Raw genomic sequence first — 22,723 nt, forward strand, 5'->3', positions numbered from 1 at the left:
GAGAATATATTAGAGATCAGAAAACGGCAGTGCACGTTCTGCACATTATCGAAAAATAGTTACCGCGGATTTTTTCTTGTTAGCGCCTTACTCGGCTTTGGAGACTCTCTTGAAGTCTGCCGCGTTATTTTACGAAACAGTCCTATATTCACAGGACACTGGGGGAAACTGGAGCCATCAGCATTTTTATTTCGTTTCGAAAGGCCACGGTGTGTGCGGGGAAGGACGGCTGCCTCTGACAGGGGGTGGCGAGGGCGGCCGGGACGCAGTGCCGGGGCTGCTGCTCTCGGGGACCGCACAGGCTGCGGACACTAGTGGGCACCGTCGAGGCCGACGGCCGGCGGAGCGGGAGGAAGGGGGATTCCTGCTGCCCAGCAGCCGCTTGCTCATTTTTTGTGAATGTCGCCAGAGAGGATGTGGGTTTCTTGTATTTCTCCGTGATCTAAGTAATCGCTGGGTCTCAACTGGCCACTGCTCAAAAACCTTTAAAGTGGTGAGCTCAAGCAGTGCCTTCAGCTGTTAGCTGGGCATAGTTAAATCGGACGAAAGGCTGAAAACCGGTGGACGCTCTAATCTTTTCTTGATAAGTCCCCGACCGCCGCCGCGGTTGGATGTGTCTGAACTTGGTCCAGCACAGAAACAGGGAACTGAAACCGAGATGCTTTCCCCGAAGTGCAAATTTTATTTCAGACTTGCAGGCAGCAGCTGATACCGCACAAAACACGGCAAGGGCTGCTGTAAGGGGCGCTGGATGCGACGGGGAAGGGGCTTTGCGCGGAGGCGGCAGGAGCGCCGTGTCCACGCGTGTCCTCGTCGGGCGCAGAGAGAAAGGGCCCGCCGCCTGCGCGACATCCCACCGTTGCCCGATGGAGGCGGGTAGGGCTCAGGGCAGAGCTGCCGTGTGCTGTGGGGAAACAATCCAGATGCCCACGCCCATACCCCCGCACCGTGGCCCCTTCAGCGCCTCCCCGCAGGGCAGCGAACTCAGCCCGCCCGGGCCGGCCGTACGCCCCTGCGGGTACCGGCATGGTCGCGGGAAGGAGGTATCACTTTTTACTGCTGGCACGTGGAAGCGGCTCCCGGCCGCAGCCTTACGGCTCAGCTTCCCGAGTGAAGAGGTCTCAGCGATGCAGTGGGTGTTTGGGGGACTGATGCCTGATCGGGCAGCGCGCCAGCGCCCCACGGGGGATGGATTCCTTCCACCTTGACTCGCGTTCCGAAGCCTCCCCCCAAGAAAGAAAGAGAAATGTCTAGTCCCAACTCCGTCATGCAAAGTGACTCTGCTCGCATCCCCCCCCGTGGCTCTTTTCATTAATTAGGGGCTGCAGAGGGTGTGGGGGAGGGGGAAGCGGCTGGAAGCCACTAATTATTCAAACTTTGGAGACAGCATCCAGATGAGCTGGGCCAACTCTTAAGGGCAGTGCTTTGTAACCTTTGTGTAACAGGCGGGGAGTGATTTTGCTACTGTGCAAAGCCTCCATTAAGAGATTGCGTTTCATCGTTGCTCATTGCCTGCAGGATGTGTGCAGACTCCAGGGCGAGTAGACTAAGTTTTCCACGGAAGAGAAACAATTTGCTGTGGCACAAGAGGGCTGTGAAAACCTGCCCCTTACCCCCGCCCCCAGGCAATAACCTTTTTAATTGCACTCATCTGCGACTAGATTTTTCACAACTGCCCCCTCGCGCCATCCCCCCACCTCCGGTTTGTCACAGGTTTTTGCAATGACGCCCGTCTCCTACAGCAACTTCTTTCCGCCTCGGCCACTACCGCCCCTTAGCCCTCGCCACCTCAAGGCTCCTTCCCCTCCCGAGCCTGGGAGAGACGGGCTTAGCGGGACGCACAGCGATGCCTCGGAATGTGGCTGGGCTGCCCCTGTCCCTGCCTGGGCTCCCCTCCCGCCGCCGGCGGAGTCTCCTGCCCCGTTCCCCGCCGTCCTGCCCCGAGGGCAGTGCGAGAGAGAAGGAAAGAGGAACGCCCGAGCTGTGCCCCCGGGACGATGGAGAGGCGCCGGGGTAGTGATCCCTAACCTCGGTCCCTCGCTCGCAGCAGCTTTTCCCACCTCAGTATCCCGGAACAGGAAAGTCCCAGTTCAGCTTGCCCCCATAAGATCCTGTCTCCCTCCTCCCGCTCCCCTCCCTCTGCCCCTTCCTGCCTCTAGCCTTTGCGGGAGGAACCTCTTCTCTCCTTGTGGGACGGGGCTGACTGCTCGGGGCAGCTGCCGAGGCGGCGGGTTATGGGGTCTGGGCTCCGGGAATCATCTGCCTGGGCTCTGCCCCCAGTCCTGAGTCAGCGGTCCGGTGTCCGGCGGGCAGGGCTGCCTTGAGCTCTCAGGGTTGAGCTGAGATCCTGAAGTTAGTGATTTTTTTGTTTATTTGCTTGTTTTGATTTTTTTTTCTCTGCCCTCGGTGCTTCCGAAGTGCCTGTAAGATTTGCAGAGAGCGAGGGGGAGAGAGAGACTGGGGGAGGAGGAAGAATTAAGGAAGGGAAAAGATGGCGAGTTGCTGGAGGAGCGTGGAGAAAGCGGCATTTTTGTGCTGCTTCTTGCTGGCAATGGGGAGCCTAATCTCCTGCGCCCGCCCGGAGGAGGAGGAAGAGCAAGAAGAGCAGCGCTCCTGTCACGGTGCCTTTGATCTCTACTTTGTCCTGGATAAGTAAGTGACAGTCGCATTTAAAAACGTTTATTCACCCTTGAGTGACTCCTTGCAGCGTCAGGGACGTTGCTTCCCCCATCTCCCCGCGTGGCTTTCCCTGATGCCAAACATGATGTGTGGGGCTGGTTGAGTATTTTTGCTTCCCAAAACTTGAACGTTTTCAAGAGGAGCATTTAGGGTAGCATTGTGCTTTATTAGTTTCCCATGCAAACCTGGGAGATCGTGTCGCTTTAAAGTTGTAGTGCTTGGTATGCGGGCTTTGAGCATTGCATTTGAGGGGATGTTGGTCAGTGCCCCCGGAACTCCTGGGGGTTTGTGTCAAGACTCGGGGTATGTGCTGAGATGTCACCTGTGGGACTTAGTGGTGCCAGGGCTGTGCAGACCTGCCTAAAGTTAAGACCAGACTGCTTGTATGTAGTGGTTGCTTTTTTAATGACTCGCTTATAATAACAAGGTTTTATAAAACTTATTTTTGCTGAACTTCTTTGGAATTGTCTAAACTTGTGTTTGAGTAACATCTATTAAAATAGCTTGTCAAATACTTTTCTTTAATACTATGTCAGCTGAATTCAGGTATGGCCAGGAGGTATGATTAAGCTCACAGGTATAGGCGTGTTACAGCAAGCACTAGCAAGGCAAGTGGTAAACTGGTGCACCCACAAGTGTTTTCAGAAGGCATGAATTTCTGTTTCCCCTGGTGTACTGCTGGCTTGACAAGGGTTTAACTCAAGGAGTAAATTGTTAGTCTCCCACATATACTCATTGTGATGGCTGTGTTATCTAATACATCCTGGATTGTCTGTATGACATGGTATTATGAAAGATGGAAGACTTTTCTTCATGATTCTTGCCCACAAGCCAGGTATAACTCTTCACTGTGCTATTTCCCAGTTGGGAGAGCTATTCAGTCCATAAGGCCTTCTGCACAGCCTGCAGGAGGCAAAAAGCCACCATCACTCAGGATGTGCATTCCTGTATTCAAAAGGAAAAAAATAAGTATCAGTAAGTAGTGATTCTGATTTTAGAGCAAAAGAAGCTGAAGATTAAAGGCCTTCTGTCTTTCTATAAGATGCACTAATAGAAGTGGTCATTGTTTTGTTTTCCTTTTGCTAAGAACTTGTCCCTGAAGTAACTTATGTGTCTAGAAAGAGCTCTGTGGAGGGCTATTGTTAGTTCTCAAATTTATTGCTGCCAGGCTTTCTAGGAGTGACTGGTACTGTTGTTATGCCCAGTTCCTGTATTGAATTCCCTGTAACAACGAATGTTGGTGATTGCAATATGGGTTCTCTGTCTTCTGTAGTGCAATTTCCTTGTTTACAATGACATTGAGTACTCCCAGCAATCCCCATACTGTGCTTCTATGCTACTTTTCATCTGTAGATCAGGAAGCACTTTATTGGCTGTTACTACTCATGTTGTATTTGGGGAAATAAAGGCAGAGAAGAGAGCAATTTGCTCAGAGTTACTGATCTGTCAAGCAATAGGAAGTTGATCATGTAAGCAAGTTTCTCTCCAGTACTATATACCTGAAATAATGTGTTTTCTTTTAGCAAGCTACAGGTCTTTTATTTTGTTTCAGGTGCTATCCTCTCACTACAGTGGTCCACTGGAAACTGGACCTGATTATGGTTGAAGTAAAAAATCATGTGCTTGGGTTCCAGCGGGAAAATTCTCCTTGGCTTCAGCTGCAAATTGAGTCTTTATGAGCTGTAAGAGTTACATCGAAGAGTCCCTCTTTGGTAAAAAGCTGTAATGAGTTACTTAGGCTCCTGAGCAGTTTCAGAATCTATGCCTGCTCCTACCAAGTCTGTGACAATGTGGTGGCAAAGCTGCTTTTTGTCTCAATGAGATTGCATTACAATCCATATGGGTAATATTAGAGTACTGGATCTTGGGAGCCATAGGTCCCATGCTGGCTGAGGGTGTATTTAGTCCCTACTGTATTCTGTGAGATCTGGCACAACACGAGGAGCTTTATGGAGGCAGGTAGAGACTAAGTGAATAGACTTTGGATCTTGGGACAGTTCATGAGGAAGGATCGAGGTAACTCTTTAGTGTTGAGAAGGGTCAGGGTATTCCGTAGGGGTAAGGCAGGAAGCCAGTCAGAAGCAGCTGGTAAATCTGTAAATGCAGTGGACACCTTTTTTATAATTGGTTCCATGCTGATACATATCTGGTAAGAATTCTGGCTCTGATTTCTAATGGGAGAAACCCCCCCAAAACCCAGCCATATACACCACAGAGTATCCTCATATGGCTTGGGTATTGCCTCCCTTTGTTGGTGCCTTGCTAGTCTGAAGTTAGATGCATTCAGTCTTAATTAGCTGTCTAACAGTGGGACTGAAGTAGTGGCTTTGTGAAAACTCCAGGCTTTAATCCTGTGACCCTCTAGTGAGCTCTCTTGCTGAATGACAGGCCCTGTCTCTAAAGTCAGCCTGAGTGAACCAAAATGACTTTAAGTCTGCTTGGCTTTGCTTCCCCATAGAAAGATGTAATCACACATCAGTAGGAGGCAATTTGGAAGAAGTCAACAAACCTTTCTCCTTATGCAGTGTGTGTTACTGCAATGTCTATACTGGGGAGTGATTTTTGCTTTTTATTCTGCCAGGCAAAGTCTGTGGGGATTTAATCCTGAGGGCAACAACCATCAGATGGAAAAGATCATCTTCTGGTGAAGTTATTGGTATAATATATATGCTGCCAATTAGAAGAAACTCACTGTTTTCTTACAGTTCTTCCTCTGCCTGAAGTTGATTGCAGTCCTCTATGTTAACTCCATAGGATAGGCAAGATCACAGCAGTGCCACTAAGCCTTAGATGCCCAAGAAGCTGGCATGGTGAAAGGGAAAAGCAGCATGTGTAGGAGGGAGACCAGCCATCATCCTCCTTAGGATTGACCGTGCCAGAGCCACATTAAGATTGCCTCAAGGAGCAGATCTCTTGAAGCTAGGAGAAGTGGACATTCACTGGCTGCAGAGACGGCTGCCTCGAGTGCAATCTTTTGCTGTTTGTGTGTCATTCTTTATAAGTTATGCAGGCTTGAGCTTATTTGGAGGTGTAGTGAAAGACTTTAAATTTTCGTACCGAAGCAGCAAAAATTTTTCTGTTTGCAGCTAAGTCACTTTCTCTGCATGAGGTAAGGCAATGTACCTTTCAGTTGGCATACCCATCTCTCCTCTGGCATGTAGTAAGATCAAGTCACCTGTGATAGCAAAGATCTCGTTTTTACCTTTAAACAGTTGTAACTCTTAAACTCAACATAATGGATCGTTGAGTAGTTCTCACTTGCTGTGGTTGCTTCATTTGCTTAGGTTGTCTAGATGCACAAGGAACTTGTTTCAGTCCCATCCCAAACTGTGGAGGACAGATCCTGTTAGAGATTTGATTGCTTGACCATAAGGTATTGTAGTGACGTACTTGAATATAGAAATAACTCCTTTCATCTTGCCTTGCTGTTAACATCCAGCTGTTGTTTGTAATCATATTGAATTGCACTTGCAGAGCAGAAAGGATGACTGGCCTCTTGTGTTTTCTAATTTTTTCAGTGCCTAGTAGCATCATTATAATTGTTTATTAGTGCAACAAATAGATACTCTTTTAAAGTAAGGACTTATAACTGCTATAAATGTCTTCTTCTGGTGATGCTTGACATGACAGATCTGAGCTGCAGAGCTGTCTATGTTTTATATTTATCAAGTATGGAGAGATTTCCTGATTATTTTTGACTGTGAAATAGACAAAAGTATTTTCTTACTTTTTCTGCTGGGATGCTTGCTAAAAGTTGTTTGGATTTTGAGGAAAAATGAGCTGCACAGCCTTGGGAAAATTTTTCCTTTTTCCACAGCCCAGATGATGGCACTGGAAATGTATTGATAAGGCCTTGGCTGGTTTTGTTTAGTTATAACTGATTTTTGGGTAGTCTGGCCTAACTACCCTCTCTCCACTCCTCATGTTCCCCCTGAGCTTCTGGGTAGTATCTCTTTGAGGCTCTCTTGTGTTTTTGGGCCTATTGTCTTTGTTTTACTTTGTCTCCTGTGCTCCAAGAGCATCTCTGTCAACAGCAACTTTGGTAAAGACATCAGTATGATGTGCCCAGCCTCTCACTTGTAATCCATTTTGCAGCTGCCTCTCTTTAAACTTGGTAAGCCTTGCTCCAGCGGTGAACGGTCACTGGTAGGGAGCTGGTGGGGAAGAACACAACCTCTGATTAGATGTGAATTAGCTACCCTGTCCAACCTCCTTCCTGATTTTGTGGTTTGGGTCTGTGTCCCTTTCCTCAATTTGCCCTTGAAAAGGCAGTTTTGTGGGGATGGGAAGTGTCAGGAGGGAAACAGGTTGATACTTCCTAATTTGCTTCAGGCAAACCAAAAAGCTTTCAGAGCAAAAGGCATTTCAGGAGCTGCTTTTCAATATCAGCTTTTATAATTAAAAATGTATGGGAAGAGGAAGAGTGGCTAACAACACTTTTGTGGTTGGAAGTCAGACTGCTGGCAAAAACAGGTGCCTGAACACATCACCTAACTTAATTACATTTGAAAGTTTTGTATTGACTGACTTAAACCAGTGCTGAACTACCTTTTCTCTAAGCAAGAATACCTACCTACTGCAGCCAGGCTTCAGTTCATTGTAGGATGTAGAACCTGATGCAGGTCAGCTGAGAGGAGCTGCTGTCTGAACAGAAGCATCACCTTTGTTTCTTAGATAACATTGATTTCTATTTAAAAGTGGTTGTGACTATCTCTCTTCCTCCTGTGCTGCCTGACTTCCCCCTTTACAATTTGACCACATCATCTACATGATACCTCTCATAATCTCCAACTGCCTGTAAGCAATATGTTTTATTGTTTTAAAAACATAATCTGTTGATATTTTGCCTTTGCATCTTTCTTTGTTGTGGTTTTATTGCAGCCAGTGCTGTGATTTGCCTACACCCAGGTATATTGCTCGGAATGTTTCAAAGCAAATTTTTATTCCACTTCAGACATACCTATGTTATTTGAACCAGGTTTTATTTGTTTGTATTTTGTCTGATATTATTCTGCCAGCTTTTACTTTTGTCAGGAAAAAAAATATTCAGAAAAATCGATTATCCTTCCTTCTGCTCCAAGAAAAAAATTCTTTATAAAATACAAGGTAAAGCTAATGGGTAATGGTTATTTGACATAAAACATGTACAGTTAACAGGAAGAAAAAGCCATGGCAGCTTGTCATTTGCAGTCTATTTATGCATGTAACTAAATCTGATTTATTTGGGGCTTGAGCCAAGGAAATAAACCGTAAGATTCCCACTGACCTGGGATTTTTGTTTGTGTGTGTTCAGTGATTGAGAATTTCATCACTTTAGTCTGGGCTTGCAGGCCAAATGCTGGTGCAAATTGTGAGTTTGTATGAGGTGTGGTAGGACTGAACCTTTTGATCTCATGCAGAGATGAATTGACTTCTGTGAGGTATTCACAGCGTAGGAGTTGTATATCCCTGCTCCTGGCTATCATTTGTAAGAATGTTGCAGCATGACTGGGATTGTGTGCCCTGCTTTTTTCCCCGTGTTTTGCTGGAGAGTACCAGGATGCTAAGAGTGGGTCTTCCTGCCCTGATGCTGCTTAGAGCATCTCTGGAGCTTCACAGAGAGATATGAAGTGGTTGGATGCAGTGGGAGCATGGCTTCTGAATTTCACTTTGTGCCCTTTTGTTGGCTAGGGACTTAGCAAGAGGTATAATGTAGCATCAGGTGGACAGAATTTGTGAACCAGATGGATGACTGTAGGATTAAAGGGCAATGTTTTGAGGCATGATTTCATAGAAATCTCTAATATTGCTGCAGACTTTATCAGTAGTTTTATAGGAGAAAAGCTAGGTATGAAATTAGTGGGTTTGATCATGAAACCTTTTGGATTCAAGTACTTTGGATCCTGTGCTCAGATGCTGGCCTAGGATTAAAATCCATTTTGCAGTCACCTCCCTGCATCTTCCCCTCCCCACTCCAGCCCTTGTTTTGTCCATTAATGTTACAAGTACTCTGAAGCAAGGACTGTCTCAGAATGGCTGTCTCTGCCAGTGTTTCTAATTGCCTCTGGAGCAGATAATAGAAACTAGTCCTTCCTTGCCTGGATGAATCACCCAGTCAAGGTCCCTTCCATGCTTGCAAGAAACATTGCTTGGGAAAGGAGGATTCTTGTCACTTCGAATGCTCTGCTGGCTCAGAAGGGAGCAGAAGGGTGGATGAACATTTGAGCATGCGTGTCTGAAACCACAACAAACTAAATGCCCCAGGGTTTGCTTTTATTGCAGAGCCATTATTAGCCATGTGCAAGAATTTTGTTGTCTACAATGTGGTTGTGACCACAAAGAGCCCTCGAAATAACAGTGTTGGATTTCTGAGCAATGGGCCATGTGCAGTGCCACCATTAGCTCAAGGAAGTAGAGATTTACTGGGACCTACAAACTCAATAGGAGGTATACTCCCTTGACACCGTACTCAGACTAAACCCATCAGTAATAATGTTTCTTTTTCTTGCTTCAGAATCTCCAGAAATGCTGCCTTGAGCTAAATCTGTAATGGAGGCAAATGTGCATGTGGTGTGTGTGTATGTGTGGGATAGGACAAGGGAAAGTGCTGTGCTCTCAAGGGATTTCACTTTGTCTCTTTCAGCAGGGATGAAAGGCTTTGGGTCCTGTTGCCTTCTCTCTGTGTATGGTAATAAAAATATTTACTGTTTGGGTAGGGCTGGAGTTTTAACTTTTACTGCAAAGCTGCATGAGTGCTGTATATTGCACTGGGTTGATCTGTATGTGCTCCTGACTGTGAATTTAGTGGTAACTGTGCATCACGTACTCTAGGACAGACAGAACTGGCCCTCCTGGTTTTTGCTTGCTGAAGTGACTGAGCTGAGAGCAGCATCCCATATACCAGGGTTGTGCTGCTTCATTTCTCTGGGCTCCAGCTTCCTCTGCCTCTGGGAGCCTGTTAGGAAAGAAGAGAATGTTTCCAATCCATCTTGCTCTTTGTTGTCTGAACAAACAGCAGTGAAATACTTTAGGTTGGGTAGGCACAACTCTTAACATGCTCACTGTTTTTATACTGACGCGGAACTCTGCTAAACTAGAAGGAATCTCTCCAAAGTCAGTAGGAGCAGAATCAAGCCTTGGAATCACATCACTTCCTTCCACCCCCAGAAATACTCGCTGACCTCCTCTTTTCCCCTCCCATCAAGTGGTAGCAATGTGAAATTAAGGAAAACGGCAGCAGCAGGAGCTGCGGCAGCAGCTGCTCCTCCGAGCCCAGTCCTGATGAGGCCGGGAGGACATTCTTTCCTGTGTTGTGGTTTGCTGACTTTTCTCTTTGTCTCGTGTAATGGGAACAGAGCTTGTGGAGAAGGGAGCATGCTCAAGACAAATGACTCCTGTGGTTTTTTTCTTAACTTCACTTGGGCCGAATTCTGGTCCCAATTGCATAGGCATAAACCAGGGCTTCTCTGGTCCCACTCTGGGTTCACCCCAGTGGAACAGGCAGCAGAAGCAGGCCCTGAGATGCTTTCTGGGGCATTCTGGCTGCCCACAGCAGCTCTGTATTGCTTTGCCCTTTCCTTCACCATGAGAATTATGCAACCTCCGAGGCCTGAAGCCTCACCATCCTGCTTGACTCCAAAAGGCATACAACCTGCTTGTCACCCGTTTGTCACCATCTGCAGAAGTCTTTGGCTTGTGGTGCTCGATACTTTACAGAAAATGTTAGGCTCACTGGGCTTCCTCAGCAGGGAGAGCACAGGGAGGAAGGCCAGGGCTTGGCTGAGTGATGGCAGCTTTTGATTGATGTGAGGAGCTGAACCAGGTAGCTGATGGCTGAAAGCAGGAAACCCACGAGACCTGCAAGACAGTTATGGCTTTCTTTATTTTACAGACAGCCACAGTGTGCTGTCTTGGTGGACCTGCTGGTATAGAACTCCACAACAGGATACATAGGATTCCCTGGCTCTGTCACTTCCATGGCTTCTCCTAGTTGCTGATGGGGGGGGTGAGCGTGTGTCCCACCCCAGTGTTTTTTCTGCACAGTGCTGATCTTCTCTGTGCTTCATTTATTCTTTTCTCATTATTCTGAAGTCTTCACAGTTCCTCAGGAATCTTACAGGAGAGTATCATTTGGTGGCCAAACAGGCCAGACAAGGAATCTGTTTGTGTTCATTTACTGATGGTATGTTGGGAATCACATGCCAACTCTATCTCAGGCTCCTATTAGCACAGGTACACCGATTAAGAGGAGCTTGTTTTTACTTACTGTAAAGTTTGAAGGGAAACAAGAAAAGCACCAAAATGGCTGTAAAAATTATGCTGTGTGGATGTCCAAGAGTAACCTGTATTGCAGAGCATCACTGAAAGATCCTGTTCTTTCTCTGGGCTTGGTAACTGTGGAGTTAAATATAAGTACGGCTTTCAGGCATTGGTCGTGGTCAGAAAGGAGCTTAGAGTATGTTTGGAGCTTCCCACATGCCATGGGAAACCAAGGCAAAAGCCTCTGAGTCTGATTCGGCCATGAAGGGCAGCAAGTTAGTTTATGCTGACAGCAACAGTGACTCTGCAGTGTGAAAGATAAGATCCCAAAGGCAGTGAAATAGGTCAGGGTTTTCAGTAGTGTTGGGCAGTTCTGTTTGTCAGTGTTGGGGCTCATATTTGACAGCATTTGGCAACTTACTATATAATTTAGCAAACATTTTGTTGTTAAAGTTTTTTTTTTAATCTGCCATTAAAACTGCTGTTGCTGGTAGTATGGAGTCAGGCCTCTGGGCAACATATGAAACTATCAGGACAAACCCAAGAAGCCTCCAAAACATGTATTTATGAAATGGCAAATAAAAGTACATTACAAACAGGGATATTTAGAGGTGAGGTTTGGTGGGAGGGATGGGAAATCAGGTTCTTCTATAAGCCAGGCCACTTCCACTGGTGTTCATAATGGGTTAGACATGACTGGCATTTGTGTTATTTGGGCACCATTTGCAGTGGGAGATGACACACCATGGCTTGAAGGAGTGTGATGGGGAAAGTGATTAAGAGCTGACCACTTCACTGGTACTCTCTCCATGGGATTTAAAAACATTTATATTTTCTTGCTAGTATTTTTATTTGGCTTTGACATTTCCCCATTGATAGATGGGACACTTTGATACTTCCCAGCTGATAAGCAAGATGTGAGTGCAGCATTCTTCTTAGGGGAGAAGGGTGTTTCATTATAGTCAGGGTACGTGGAAGTGCATAGTATTACCTGTGCATTTTCACTTTAAAAGTCTTCATGTTTTTCCACTGTTACTGACTTATGATCTTCTTGAATTTTCAGTGTCTAGGCTGTTTTACCAAGATGTTCTTTGCCTGAGGAGTAGATTAAAAAAAGAGAAGGGAGAGGGGAAAAAAAGGATTCTGGCAGTCCCAAGAAGATACTGGAAATGGTTTGTTGCTGTTCTAAAGAAAATTCACTGCTACTTTCTTTTCTGGATTGCATCAGTGCCTCTGCAGCTGGCAGTAGAAATTTGATACCTTGTCCAAAATAGGTCAGTCTTTTCCAAGTGAGAAACTATGGGTATTCTGTGTAGGGAATTGACTTCATTGAAAATTTCAGGAATTGAATTTAAGTCAGATGGCAAGCTCAGAATGAAATTGAGTGTGTCGGCTCCTGGGGGGAAAGAATACAAAAAGATTGGGAGCTGTAAATGCATCTTGGAGAGATTCAAGGAAAATCTCTCTGACTTTATGTTTAGAGATTTAGCCTGGGACTTTCAGAAAAATCCTGGAGAACTATAGGTGTTGAACTGTCTTGGATCTCTTTTGGAAAAGCAGTCTTTAAACTATATACCTTGCATGAGTTATGGATTATTGTTTTAATGATGAGGAAAGGGTTAATTTGGTAATAGTGCCAGCACCTTTCATTGGTGCTGTTCACAAATACACTGACATGTTGTGTAGCACATATAAATGAGAGACTGTAGAGGATCCAGACCCTTGGTTTGAGCAGTCTAGTGTTCTGTTGCCCTGTCTGAGTGCCTGGCAATTTCTTCATTCTCTGATAACCAGTTTGTTCTGTGAATGAATCACCAGTTCTCTAGAAGAGCAGCATAAAAAGCACAGGGTTACACAAGACAGCTTATTCTAGCTTTTGTACTTCAGGAGACTCCTTTTGGTCCTTGTCCCTTTATCTTTGCTCTTCTCCACTCTACTGGCACTGCTGCAGGGCAGGCAGTGCCCTACTACATTGCACATGTGGGCTTCTGTGTGCTGCTCTGTACCTGACATACCGAGAGCAGGAGTGACTGGCACAGGGTCACTTGGAAAGCCCATAGCAGAGCTGAGAATTGTAATATGAAATTCTTTTCTCATGTTTACACAGAAAAATGCCTAGCAGCAGTTAAGAGGAACCCTACTGCTTTATAGTAGTTAAATTTCAGAACTTTTTTAGTTCTGCATCTAAGCCCTTGTGATTCTTCTGTATGTGCTATTGTTTCATTTATCGTTCTGCCTAAGACACCTGAGAGATGAGTTTGGCAAGCAAGGAAAGCAAATGGGTCATTCTTTCATAAATGTCACAGTCCTAGGGAGGGCTTTTAAAACCATTGACTTTTCATGCTTTGTTGCTTTTTTAATGTCTTGAAAGTGTATGGTATAGAACAACACAGTAGAAATTGCCTATAATTTACTGTAGAGTTGCTGTGTGCAAGGCTCTGTTTGCGGTCTGAGTCCCATCAGACTGTGGAGGTCCCTAATAAGACTTGGCAAAAAAAAAAAACCAGGGAGTGCCAGTAATACAGTTGTATATAATGGGAATGGCAACATGAATGTGTAAGTCCTCTGCATGTAACTAAGTTACCCAAGTTTTCACAAGAAATCTATAATGGAGCCAGAGATTGACTGTCCAGAACACTAGTCCAGCAAATTAGCCAAGAGTACTGCCTTTCCTTTCTGAATTATTTCAAAAGCTTTCTCTTTTGAAACAAACAGTAATTCATGGAAACATTCTCCCACGCATTCTGGGAGAATAGAAGATTAGTCAAGACTCTGTGGCTTCAAGGGCAGAACTGTGCTCTAGGGAAGTAAATAACCTGCTAGCAGATGATTTAATGAAGTCAAATAAAATTAATTAAACTAGAAGAAGATATTTATATTTTATGCTATAAAAGGAATAAAAGCAGATGGAAGGGTTACTGAACTTGTTTCAATATTGTATGGTAAACTGTTTCAGACCTATTTTACTTGTCTTTGAGTCAGTCAATTTTGTCTTCATGGTTCCTGTTACAGCTTGCAGCACAACTATATATAATTTATGTCCCTCCCTACCTTTGGAGTAGGCCAGGTTTAAAATTCAAAGTGGAACAAGGAATTTAATTGCAAAGAAAGATTAATATAATGAATTATGTTTTGTATGCAGATCTGGAAGTGTCAGAAATCACTGGACTGAGATTTACTCTTTTGTGGAAAGCCTAGCGGAGAAGTTCATAAGGTAAAGTTTTCTTAAGATGATATTTTAATTTCCTATATTTATACAACTTATTTTTTTGTTCAGTGCTTCTTAGCAAATGAAAATTTGCTGAAGTATTGTATGTGACATGGCTCTGGCTTGTTCTTCTGTTTCAGTCCAATGTTGCGGATGTCTTTCATTGTGTTTTCTTCACGAGGCACTACAATCATGAAACTAACAGAGAACAGGCAAGTACTCCCCACAGCTTTCAGCCAGAAGTACCCTCCATCCCTCCTCTCAAACAGTGAGTCTCCTCAGAATTTGGAGGTCTGTCTTGATCCTTGGTGTGGCAGCAACTGGAATCCTCTCCACCATTCCCAGCTGGAGGAGGGCTTAGAAAGCCTTTAGGTCTCCCATTACAATTTTCTTTTTAACTTTATAAGAGAAAGGCATCACTAGGCTGTCTGTTCTTTACTGCAGTATTTCAGGGAGAAACTGCATTTCCAGTTGAGGGTCCAGGTACATCCTTGCTATCCCCAACTACCCAAATAAGGGCTGTTTTTGTGGAAGAGATCTCAGAGCATGAACTGATGAGCAAAAGACTGTATGAAAATCCCCCAGTGCCCTTGGAAGAGACTCAAAGCCCTGAACTTCACACCAGCAGGTGGTCGTACCCAGTGCTGGAGCAGTCCCTTACCAAGCTATCACACCCCTCTCCTGGGCTGTCTGCAGACAGCACCCATTCCAGAGGTGGTTTGCAAAGCCAAGTGACAGGCTTTGTAAGAAAAGTCTGAAGCTGGAGCAAAATTCTTGTCGCGACCTTCACAAATTATCTTTTTTAAACAAACAAAAACCCACAAACAAAACTCAAAACCACCACCCGCCAAAAAAGCCCCAATCCAACCCCTGTCTCAAAAAGAAAAATAATTTAATTTGCCTTACATGTACAAATCCCTGTTGGGGGTGTTTCTTTCATTTCAGCCTAAAGTCCTCACTTTTGCTGTTGCTGCTGTCTGTGTGAGAAGACCTCAATAGTACAGGGCACCCTATAAATAACGGGGACTCTGCAGCAGTCTTGAAAGAACAACCACTTCCTCTGCTTTGTACTCTAGGGCCTTATCCAAAGCCAGAAACCCTGCAGGGGTCTTGCATTTCTGCTGGCTCCCCTGAGTTTTTGCTCAGGTCTCCATCATGTACCATGGTGACAGAGCTCAAACTTGCTTACTTTTCCCAGGAGGATTTACTCTTTGCAAGGTGGAAAGTAGACAGGAACCTTGTGGCAATATGTTGAACATGGTATTAGAGTGTTCCTTCTCCTAAACTTCTGTTCTCTCTATGTGGGCCTTTTCAGCTCATTTTGTACTTCGAAAGGGTAAAAATGTGCTTTTTGCCCTAAGGACATCCCCAGTCCCAGCTGCTGATTTTTACCTTCATCCTACATAGACTCCTGTATTCTCTGTAATTGTGGTTGTGTCATGTAAAATACCCAGTTGCAAAATGGAGTTCAGATAGGTTCTCACTATTCTTTTAAATAAAGGATTCCCCATGGCATCCTAAGGTGATTTTTGAACTACCTACATCTTTATCTGTTGAATATTTTTGCCTTACATGTGTTCCATAAATATAATGAAAACTTTGCCAAGGATCAGGGTCTTTTAGTGATCTGTGATAATTAAATTATTAATTTCACTGAGGTTGTTCTAGGTATTTGTGGTGTATGAAGCTATGCACCAGGGGTCATGGTATCCAAGGGCCTCAGGTTCCAGGGAGAAAGCTCTGCCCCAGGAAAGTTGATCAATGCCTGGTCGAGGATAGGAAATTCTCATCATTCCCATTGTCTTCTATCATCTTTTGGCCTCTGTCTTTATATTCAACTGTCCTCAGGACTGATTGGATATGGAGTTTTAATTTTTCCCATTTTCGTGACAGGGTCATAAGCTTTTAAATTCTCTTTTGGTCTGCAGTTTGTCAAAGTTTAATATCTGGCATATTCCTTAATTCAATCCTATCCTGGCTGACAGTATACCAGAATGAGGGAGCAGGGACAGAATTGCATCCGTTAAATATGTTACCCTAACACTGTACTATGTATCTGATTTTGTGCCCCTATGAGTGCTTGGCTGAGAAATTGTGGATTTTGAAAAAAAGCTCGATTTAACCAGTGTTTTGGCTGATGATATTTTACTCTGTGCAGTGTATTGACAGGGTGGATAATCTAGCTGTGGTACAGGAATATCTCAACAAAAGAAAAGAAGAACTTTTAATAAAATGTTCTCCTGGTTTGTTTTTTTTTTCTTTGTTTGTTTATATTTGGTTTTTTTTTCAATCCAAAGGGAAGCCATAAGACGAGGGCTCGACATTCTTCGGGATGAAGTGCCTGGAGGAGACACGTTCATGCATGAAGGATTTAAAAGGGTACGCATCACAGTACCTACTTTCTTTGTTTTATACATATAAACTTTGCTTACTTGATGCTGGTATACTTCAGGGCTAACAATGTTCTGCACTTCCTTGCAGGCAAATGAGCAAATTTACCACGAAACCTATGGAGGTACGTGTTGTGTATTGTTCATGTTATATATCTGCATTGAAAAGACAGGGATTAGAATTCTTTTTATGACCTGCAGTAAACCCGCTGAAAGCAGTATTGGAGAAGGAATTGGTGTTATGCAATACTACATTCCATTTTGACTACAATCCTACTTTTTAATGCATGATTCATGGTTTATTAAGACCAGAGAAGACCAGTATGATCCCAGATCTGACCATTGCAGAATGCAGACCAAACCATTTACAGCTACCCGTCCTGCACGCAGGAGACAGGAATACCCAGGTTTTCCTGTGCCCTTCTGTCCTGATGCCTTCAACCCTGTCTCCTTTGTGTTCCCAAGTCCTCGTTCTCATTATTGTAGGTACGAATACAATTAGCTGAAGTTTTTACATCAGTGTGAATGATTCCAAGTTCCTAAAATGTACATTTTCACTAAATTTTGAGAGAAAAGCGTATTTGTGGGTTTTGTCTGTGTCAAAAGAAGGCCTAATTAGTTAACAAGTCTTGCCTGGTTCATACCCTTGTGTGAGGTTGTTCTTGTGAGCTGATGGTCTTTTTGGAAGATGGTTAAACAGGCCAGTGCCTTTTTATTAAAATAGGCTATGAGAGTAGAGTCTACAACAGCAACTCTGCACAGCATTGCAGGCATTTCTGCCAGTAAAATCAGGAGTCCTGAAGTGTCCAGCTGAAAACAATTTTACCTCATTATACCATATAGCTAAGAACTAATCAAGTATTCTGTAGATTTATTAGGGAGGAAAACGGAGTAGATGAGATCTGGATTCATAAACTAAATCATCAGGGAAGAAACAAGTGTAGAGAAGAAAACAAAATAAGATCTCCATTTTTTCAGCCTTTTTAAAGCATGCTGGGCAGAAAAAAAAAGAGGAATATGGAAATCCAAGCTATTTTTTTTCCTCCCAAGTTGCAGGTCGTTTTTTTAAGATTTATGTCTGTGTCTGACATGACATGGGAAGGACTGCGTGGCATAAGAAACCTGTCAGAACTAATCAGTCTTTAATTTCAGACAATATGGGGGAAGACACTTGAAATTGTAACAGATTATTTTGAAAAAATAACAAACACTTCCCTGAAAGTAACATGTGTGTATATTATTTAGTTGGCTTAAGAACTATGGACTCAGAGTGTTTGGTTGAAGGATAGTTTGCATGTTAATTTGGTTTAATTTTGTGAACTTGTTGCATTTTAGGCAGCATTGTATTCTATACTACATTGCATATATAGGTATCTGCAGCCTATGCAAACCTTTTCACTTAAGCTTATATGGGATATGCACCTTGCAAGACATGAATTTTTTTTCCCTGATCTTAAGGTTTTCACATGCTCTGAATTCCTGTGAATTTTACTGGAAATTCTTGTTGCTTGAGAAGCGTAGGACTGACACCCTCCCCGCTCCCACAACCCCACGGAAGCACACTTCATACCATGTTCAGTGGGGTTGCTCTTTGAAAGTCTGCTGGAGAGGAAGGTAGAATGGCAGGGAAGCTCCTTTTGCAGAGGTATCTCTTACTACAATCTCTGAACAAGGTTTATCTGCAAACAAGTTTGTCAAAAGAAGAAAGGAAACCTCTCCTTCTCTGCAGATCCATTTTGTCAGTTCTCCACGTGAAAGGTGGTAAACTCAGTAGGTGCTGTATTTTATGCAGAACAGAAAAGTCCATGTGTGGACCTTGTTAGAGCAGCACTGCCCCTTCAGTGATGCTTGAGATGTGAAGGTGCACTGGTTTTTGGCTTATTGCATGCTTTGCATCTGGCCTTCAGCTGGTATATCACCAAGTCCATGCAAATTGGGCTGAGAGTCTGGCCTTATGGTTTTGTATTTATTTTTCAGCAAAAAGGATTGCCTCACTTCAAACTTGTTTTTCATTGCTGAGTCTTGTGTCATATGTATGCAATCTGTTAACTGTCCTCCATGTAGGAGTTCGGACTGCTAGTGTGATTATTGCTCTGACGGATGGAGAATTGCAAGATGCTCAGTTTTATTATGCAGAACAAGAAGTAAGTCACCTTCATGTTTATCCAAACTAGTTTATGTCAAACCTGTAGACGTTTACTGCTGGCTCCACTGATTATATGGCTTTACACTTAATGGCAATTTTTATTTTTTTTTTTTTTAGGCCAACAGAGCCAGAAGCTTTGGAGCTATTGTTTATTGTGTTGGAGTGAAAGATTTCAATGAGACTCAGGTAACTTTGCTTTCTTCTTGTTTTGTTTTTCTGTTATACTACTGCACAAGTAACAGCATCAGATGAACGCATTTATTTAATTACTTGAGGCATAAATCATTTCATGTCACTATGATGTCTTCTAGCAAGTATGAAAGGGCCCGGTTTTGTTCACTGTAATTTTGTTTTCCTCATGATTTATGATTGTCTTTCTTTGCAGCTGTCAACGATTGCTGACAGCATCGATCATGTTTTTCCAGTAAAGGGAGGCTTTTATGCCCTAAGAGGAACAATTGATTCAGTAAGTTTGATATTCTGAAACCCAGAAAAGGGCGTCCTTTCCTGCATTAATAAAGCATAGATAAAATGGTTACCAAAAATGCCATTTTCTAAATCTTTCAGATTCTCAAGAAATCTTGCATTGAGATCCTAGCGGCTGAGCCGTCCAGTGTTTGTGCAGGAGGTAAGTGTCCACAAAAACAGTGTGATAAGGTGAGTGACTGACACTGAAGAAATGTCAGTAACTACCTTACTGCCATGTTAAGTACACATGGTATTGGAGCTGAAGCTTGTGGATGTGTTAGAGCATCCTCTTGGGCCATGGCTAAAGCCCTGCATGTTCCTTCTCAGCTTCAGAAAAACATTGTGCCAATAAAGATGTAGCTGCTGTGGCTGAGTAGCAGCTCGGAGGGTTGACAGAGGTAGGACTTTGGGAATTGGGGATACCACTTTTTAAAAAATCTGAAAGAGACACAAAAGTGATGTAAAGCCAGACTGACAGAGGTGTTTTGTGGTCTAAAGGCGACATCTCACAAATTTCTGGAAAGACTGTGTTCCTGGGATCTGCTAGGACTTGTCAGCAGTTAGAAAAAGATTTTGCAAAACATTCATAGAAATTTCAGGTTTATTGAACCAAATATGATTTGCTGCATAGGCCAAGATACCTCTTGTGTTTTCTAAAATGCTAATGTTTTATTTATTTAAAAGAACCATTAGTCTGTATGGTAAACATGAGGGACACCCAGAGGAGCTGTTGATAATTTCATGCCTTTCATGTCTAGTATATTTAACTTGGGTTTGCTCTGGTTTATGTTAGCCATTCTCTTGCTGTATTTTTGTCTGCTTAAAAGACTATTGCAGCAGAGTAAGAGTGACACCATAAGTTTGCTGGAAGGTACAGTTTACAGCATGGTTATTTAGCTCTAGTGTTGCTGTCTTGTGTTCATTTCCTTGTACACTGTAAAAAGGAGAACATAAAAATAAAATATCAGTGATGCATGAAAGCTGACCTTGGAAACAGATAAAAAATATGAAACTCAGGAAAAATTTGATAAATATCACAGAGAAATTGTTCACTCTTCATTTCCACGTGTTGATCACAATATGATCCTGCCCTGAATATTTCAATTCAACATGAAACACACTTGCATCTTTTGAATTATTCCTAAGTATATAATTATGGACTAGAAGTTTGTGGTAAAATCTTGTCTGTGGAAAATTTAAAGCAATGATTATATCTTTAAAAATCTTGTGGAGTTGATTAAAAAAAAACAACCAGTTTTAAAGCTTTGGCATTTAAAGCTTTTTTTTAATTATTATTTCATAGTGATAAATTCCTTCCTATTTTTGCTTGCTTACTGTATATCTGGAAATTTTTTTTGTGCAACAACTTAGTGCAAGCTGTCCTGCTCAATAAAAATTCATTTAGCTACATGAAAACATGGTGTTCCAATACAAGGGATTTCAGTAGTATTCTTGCAATTGTTTGGAATAATATTAAGAATATTGGAAAGTTGAACTTGAAACCATTTTTTCAAATGGAAAATTGAAAATATTTTTCTGGAATATTTGAGAAAATAAATTTTCGAGAAAATACTTTCTTTTCAAAATTGAATATATTTCAGCAAAAAAAGTAATTTTTTTTTTTTTTCCAAAGGATAATGAGTTCAAACCACTTCATTTTTTGGTTAGCTTGCTAGGTGACTAGTTTATCACAAATGTGATTAAGAATACACAAGTACATTTTAAAAATAGTTTGTCCTTTAAAAAAAATATCATCGCCTTACTTGCCTCTGTAGAAGTTTTTCCTTGTCTTTGTGGCTTTCAAATAAGACCAATATAAATTCAGCAGAATCAGTTTCAGTGTGTTGCTGCTGATTCAGCAAGGTACTGCACTTGTTTCACTTAAATTCCAAGGTTTGTTCTGTCCCTGTTGACAAAGCAAGGGCTGGCACATGATGAAGCACAGTGCTCAGTCACCAGGGCGGGAAGATTCAGATCTCATGTGCTTGAAGGTTTGTCTGAAGCAGCAGAGAACTTGAAAAAAGGTGGAAGCCAAAGCTGCAGCTCCAAATGGTGTACGCTGTTTATATCATGTTGTATTTAAATGGGTTTTGGCACTAAGAATTAGACCTGTAATTGTATTTATTATGAGTCTAGTCCTGCAAGCCATAGCCGAAATATTTACATTTGTGCTTAGCTTTATTATCCTTTATTATCCCACTTGCTTCCAATATAGCTGGAGGTTCAGGTGCATAGCTGTGTGCACTACTGTCTCCTGGAAGGAATCTCCTGGGATTAAACAAGTTTTTTCATCGTAGTGTGAATCCAGATCTTGAATCCAGTTCACTGGACAGTTACAGTTCTACTCTCTATGTAATGTGATTTATTTCTATAATGTAATTCCTTTGGCTTTGCTTCATAGGCTTCAGTATTTTTTTATTAATGTTAGAACTTTTATGCATTTTAAATTTAGGTAATTAGTGATACAGTTTACTGATAATGTATACTTAAGATACATAGCTCCTGAATCATATATCAAAATATATATACACTTGCATGGTGTATGTACACAGTGGCTGAAAATTAGAACATAATATTTTCTAGAAATGCAACATTCCTCCCCCTTTTAAGTTAAAATTTTTTGTTTCTTTGTTTTTTAAGAAATAGATAGTAGAAATTTGCATTTCAAAGTGATGATTGAAAAATAGTAGACCTTTGGAAAGAGTGCAATATATTATCACATTCTCCAGCAAAGACACTTGCCTGTTTACAGCCTCGAAATGTGTCTGTCCATGCTTTTTGTATGAAACTTATCAGAGTGAGGAGGTGAGAATTGGTTTAGCTTTTACTTAGTTAGCCTTGATAATAATTTTTGCAGTCTGGTATGAGATCATGAGGGTTTTGTGTGGCTCAGTGGAAGCAAGTCACGATCAGGGCTTAAAGCAGGGCCTGACCCACTGCTTGTAAGTATTCTCATAATTACTATTGTGTTGGTGATTACTGGTGATCTTGGCTTCTTTTTTTACTTACTAGAGGTTTAGTAAAATGCTGATGGAATAATTTCCATGTGGTGACAATTCCAGTTGGGACTCTGGCTCTCTGTGATGAACGTATCTGGCAAGTCCGTTTACAAATTCATCTCGTCATATTGTGACAGTTATCTGATGCTTAATGCTTTTTGACCCTGCAAATTCATTGTCCCCAATGTGGAGCAATGTAGTCGGGTCCTTCCTGTTCCCTCTGATTTAAAATGACCAAGACATGCAGCCTGTAAACAGGCTATCAGTGCAGAATCGGAGGTGCCTCATATCCTGTTTGACAGCATCATTGCTTTGATTATGCTCACGGTACACAGATGTGATTGAAAGGTTTTGTTGGATGTGGCATCCTACTGGCCACATCAACTACCAGGTGTGGATGCAAGCAGTCAGCTTCTCATCAGAGTCAGAGAAGCGGAGCCGACAGCGCAGCCAGCGCACACCAGCTTCAACCTACCATCTCGCTGCCAGCGCTGCCCGGTTATTTCAGTGCTGACCTTTTTCCCTTCGCTGTCTTGTCAAAAGCTGCAATCTACGATCTGACAGTAACTAAGGAAGAAAAGGACGCAGCCAGAGC

The 22,723-nt window shown here is 42.9% G+C and overlaps 1 protein-coding gene across 2 annotated transcripts in view; it reads left to right on the plus strand.

The window, feature by feature from the left end:
* The first annotated feature begins 2,104 nt into the window (after positions 1-2,104).
* ANTXRL (anthrax toxin receptor-like) overlaps positions 2,105-22,723 on the plus strand; it is a 58,649-nt gene continuing 38,030 nt past the window's right edge. Inside the window, exons 1-9 of one of the 2 annotated variants that reach the window (XM_017804194.1) lie at positions 2,105-2,652; positions 14,060-14,131; positions 14,266-14,337; positions 16,423-16,504; positions 16,607-16,640; positions 18,580-18,659; positions 18,779-18,847; positions 19,047-19,127; positions 19,229-19,289. In XM_017804194.1, coding sequence (XP_017659683.1) covers positions 2,492-2,652; positions 14,060-14,131; positions 14,266-14,337; positions 16,423-16,504; positions 16,607-16,640; positions 18,580-18,659; positions 18,779-18,847; positions 19,047-19,127; positions 19,229-19,289 — 712 coding nt within the window. In that variant the 5' untranslated portion in view covers positions 2,105-2,491. Of the gene's footprint in view, positions 2,653-12,140; positions 12,192-14,059; positions 14,132-14,265; positions 14,338-16,422; positions 16,505-16,606; positions 16,641-18,579; positions 18,660-18,778; positions 18,848-19,046; positions 19,128-19,228; positions 19,290-22,723 lie in introns of those variants that run through there. The other variant, XM_017804195.1, reaches the window with a different exon arrangement.

The sequence above is a fragment of the Lepidothrix coronata genome, unplaced genomic scaffold (genome assembly GCF_001604755.1).
Source record: "Lepidothrix coronata isolate B3197 unplaced genomic scaffold, Lepidothrix_coronata-1.0 Scaffold8, whole genome shotgun sequence".
Taxonomy (NCBI): Eukaryota; Metazoa; Chordata; class Aves; order Passeriformes; family Pipridae; genus Lepidothrix; species Lepidothrix coronata.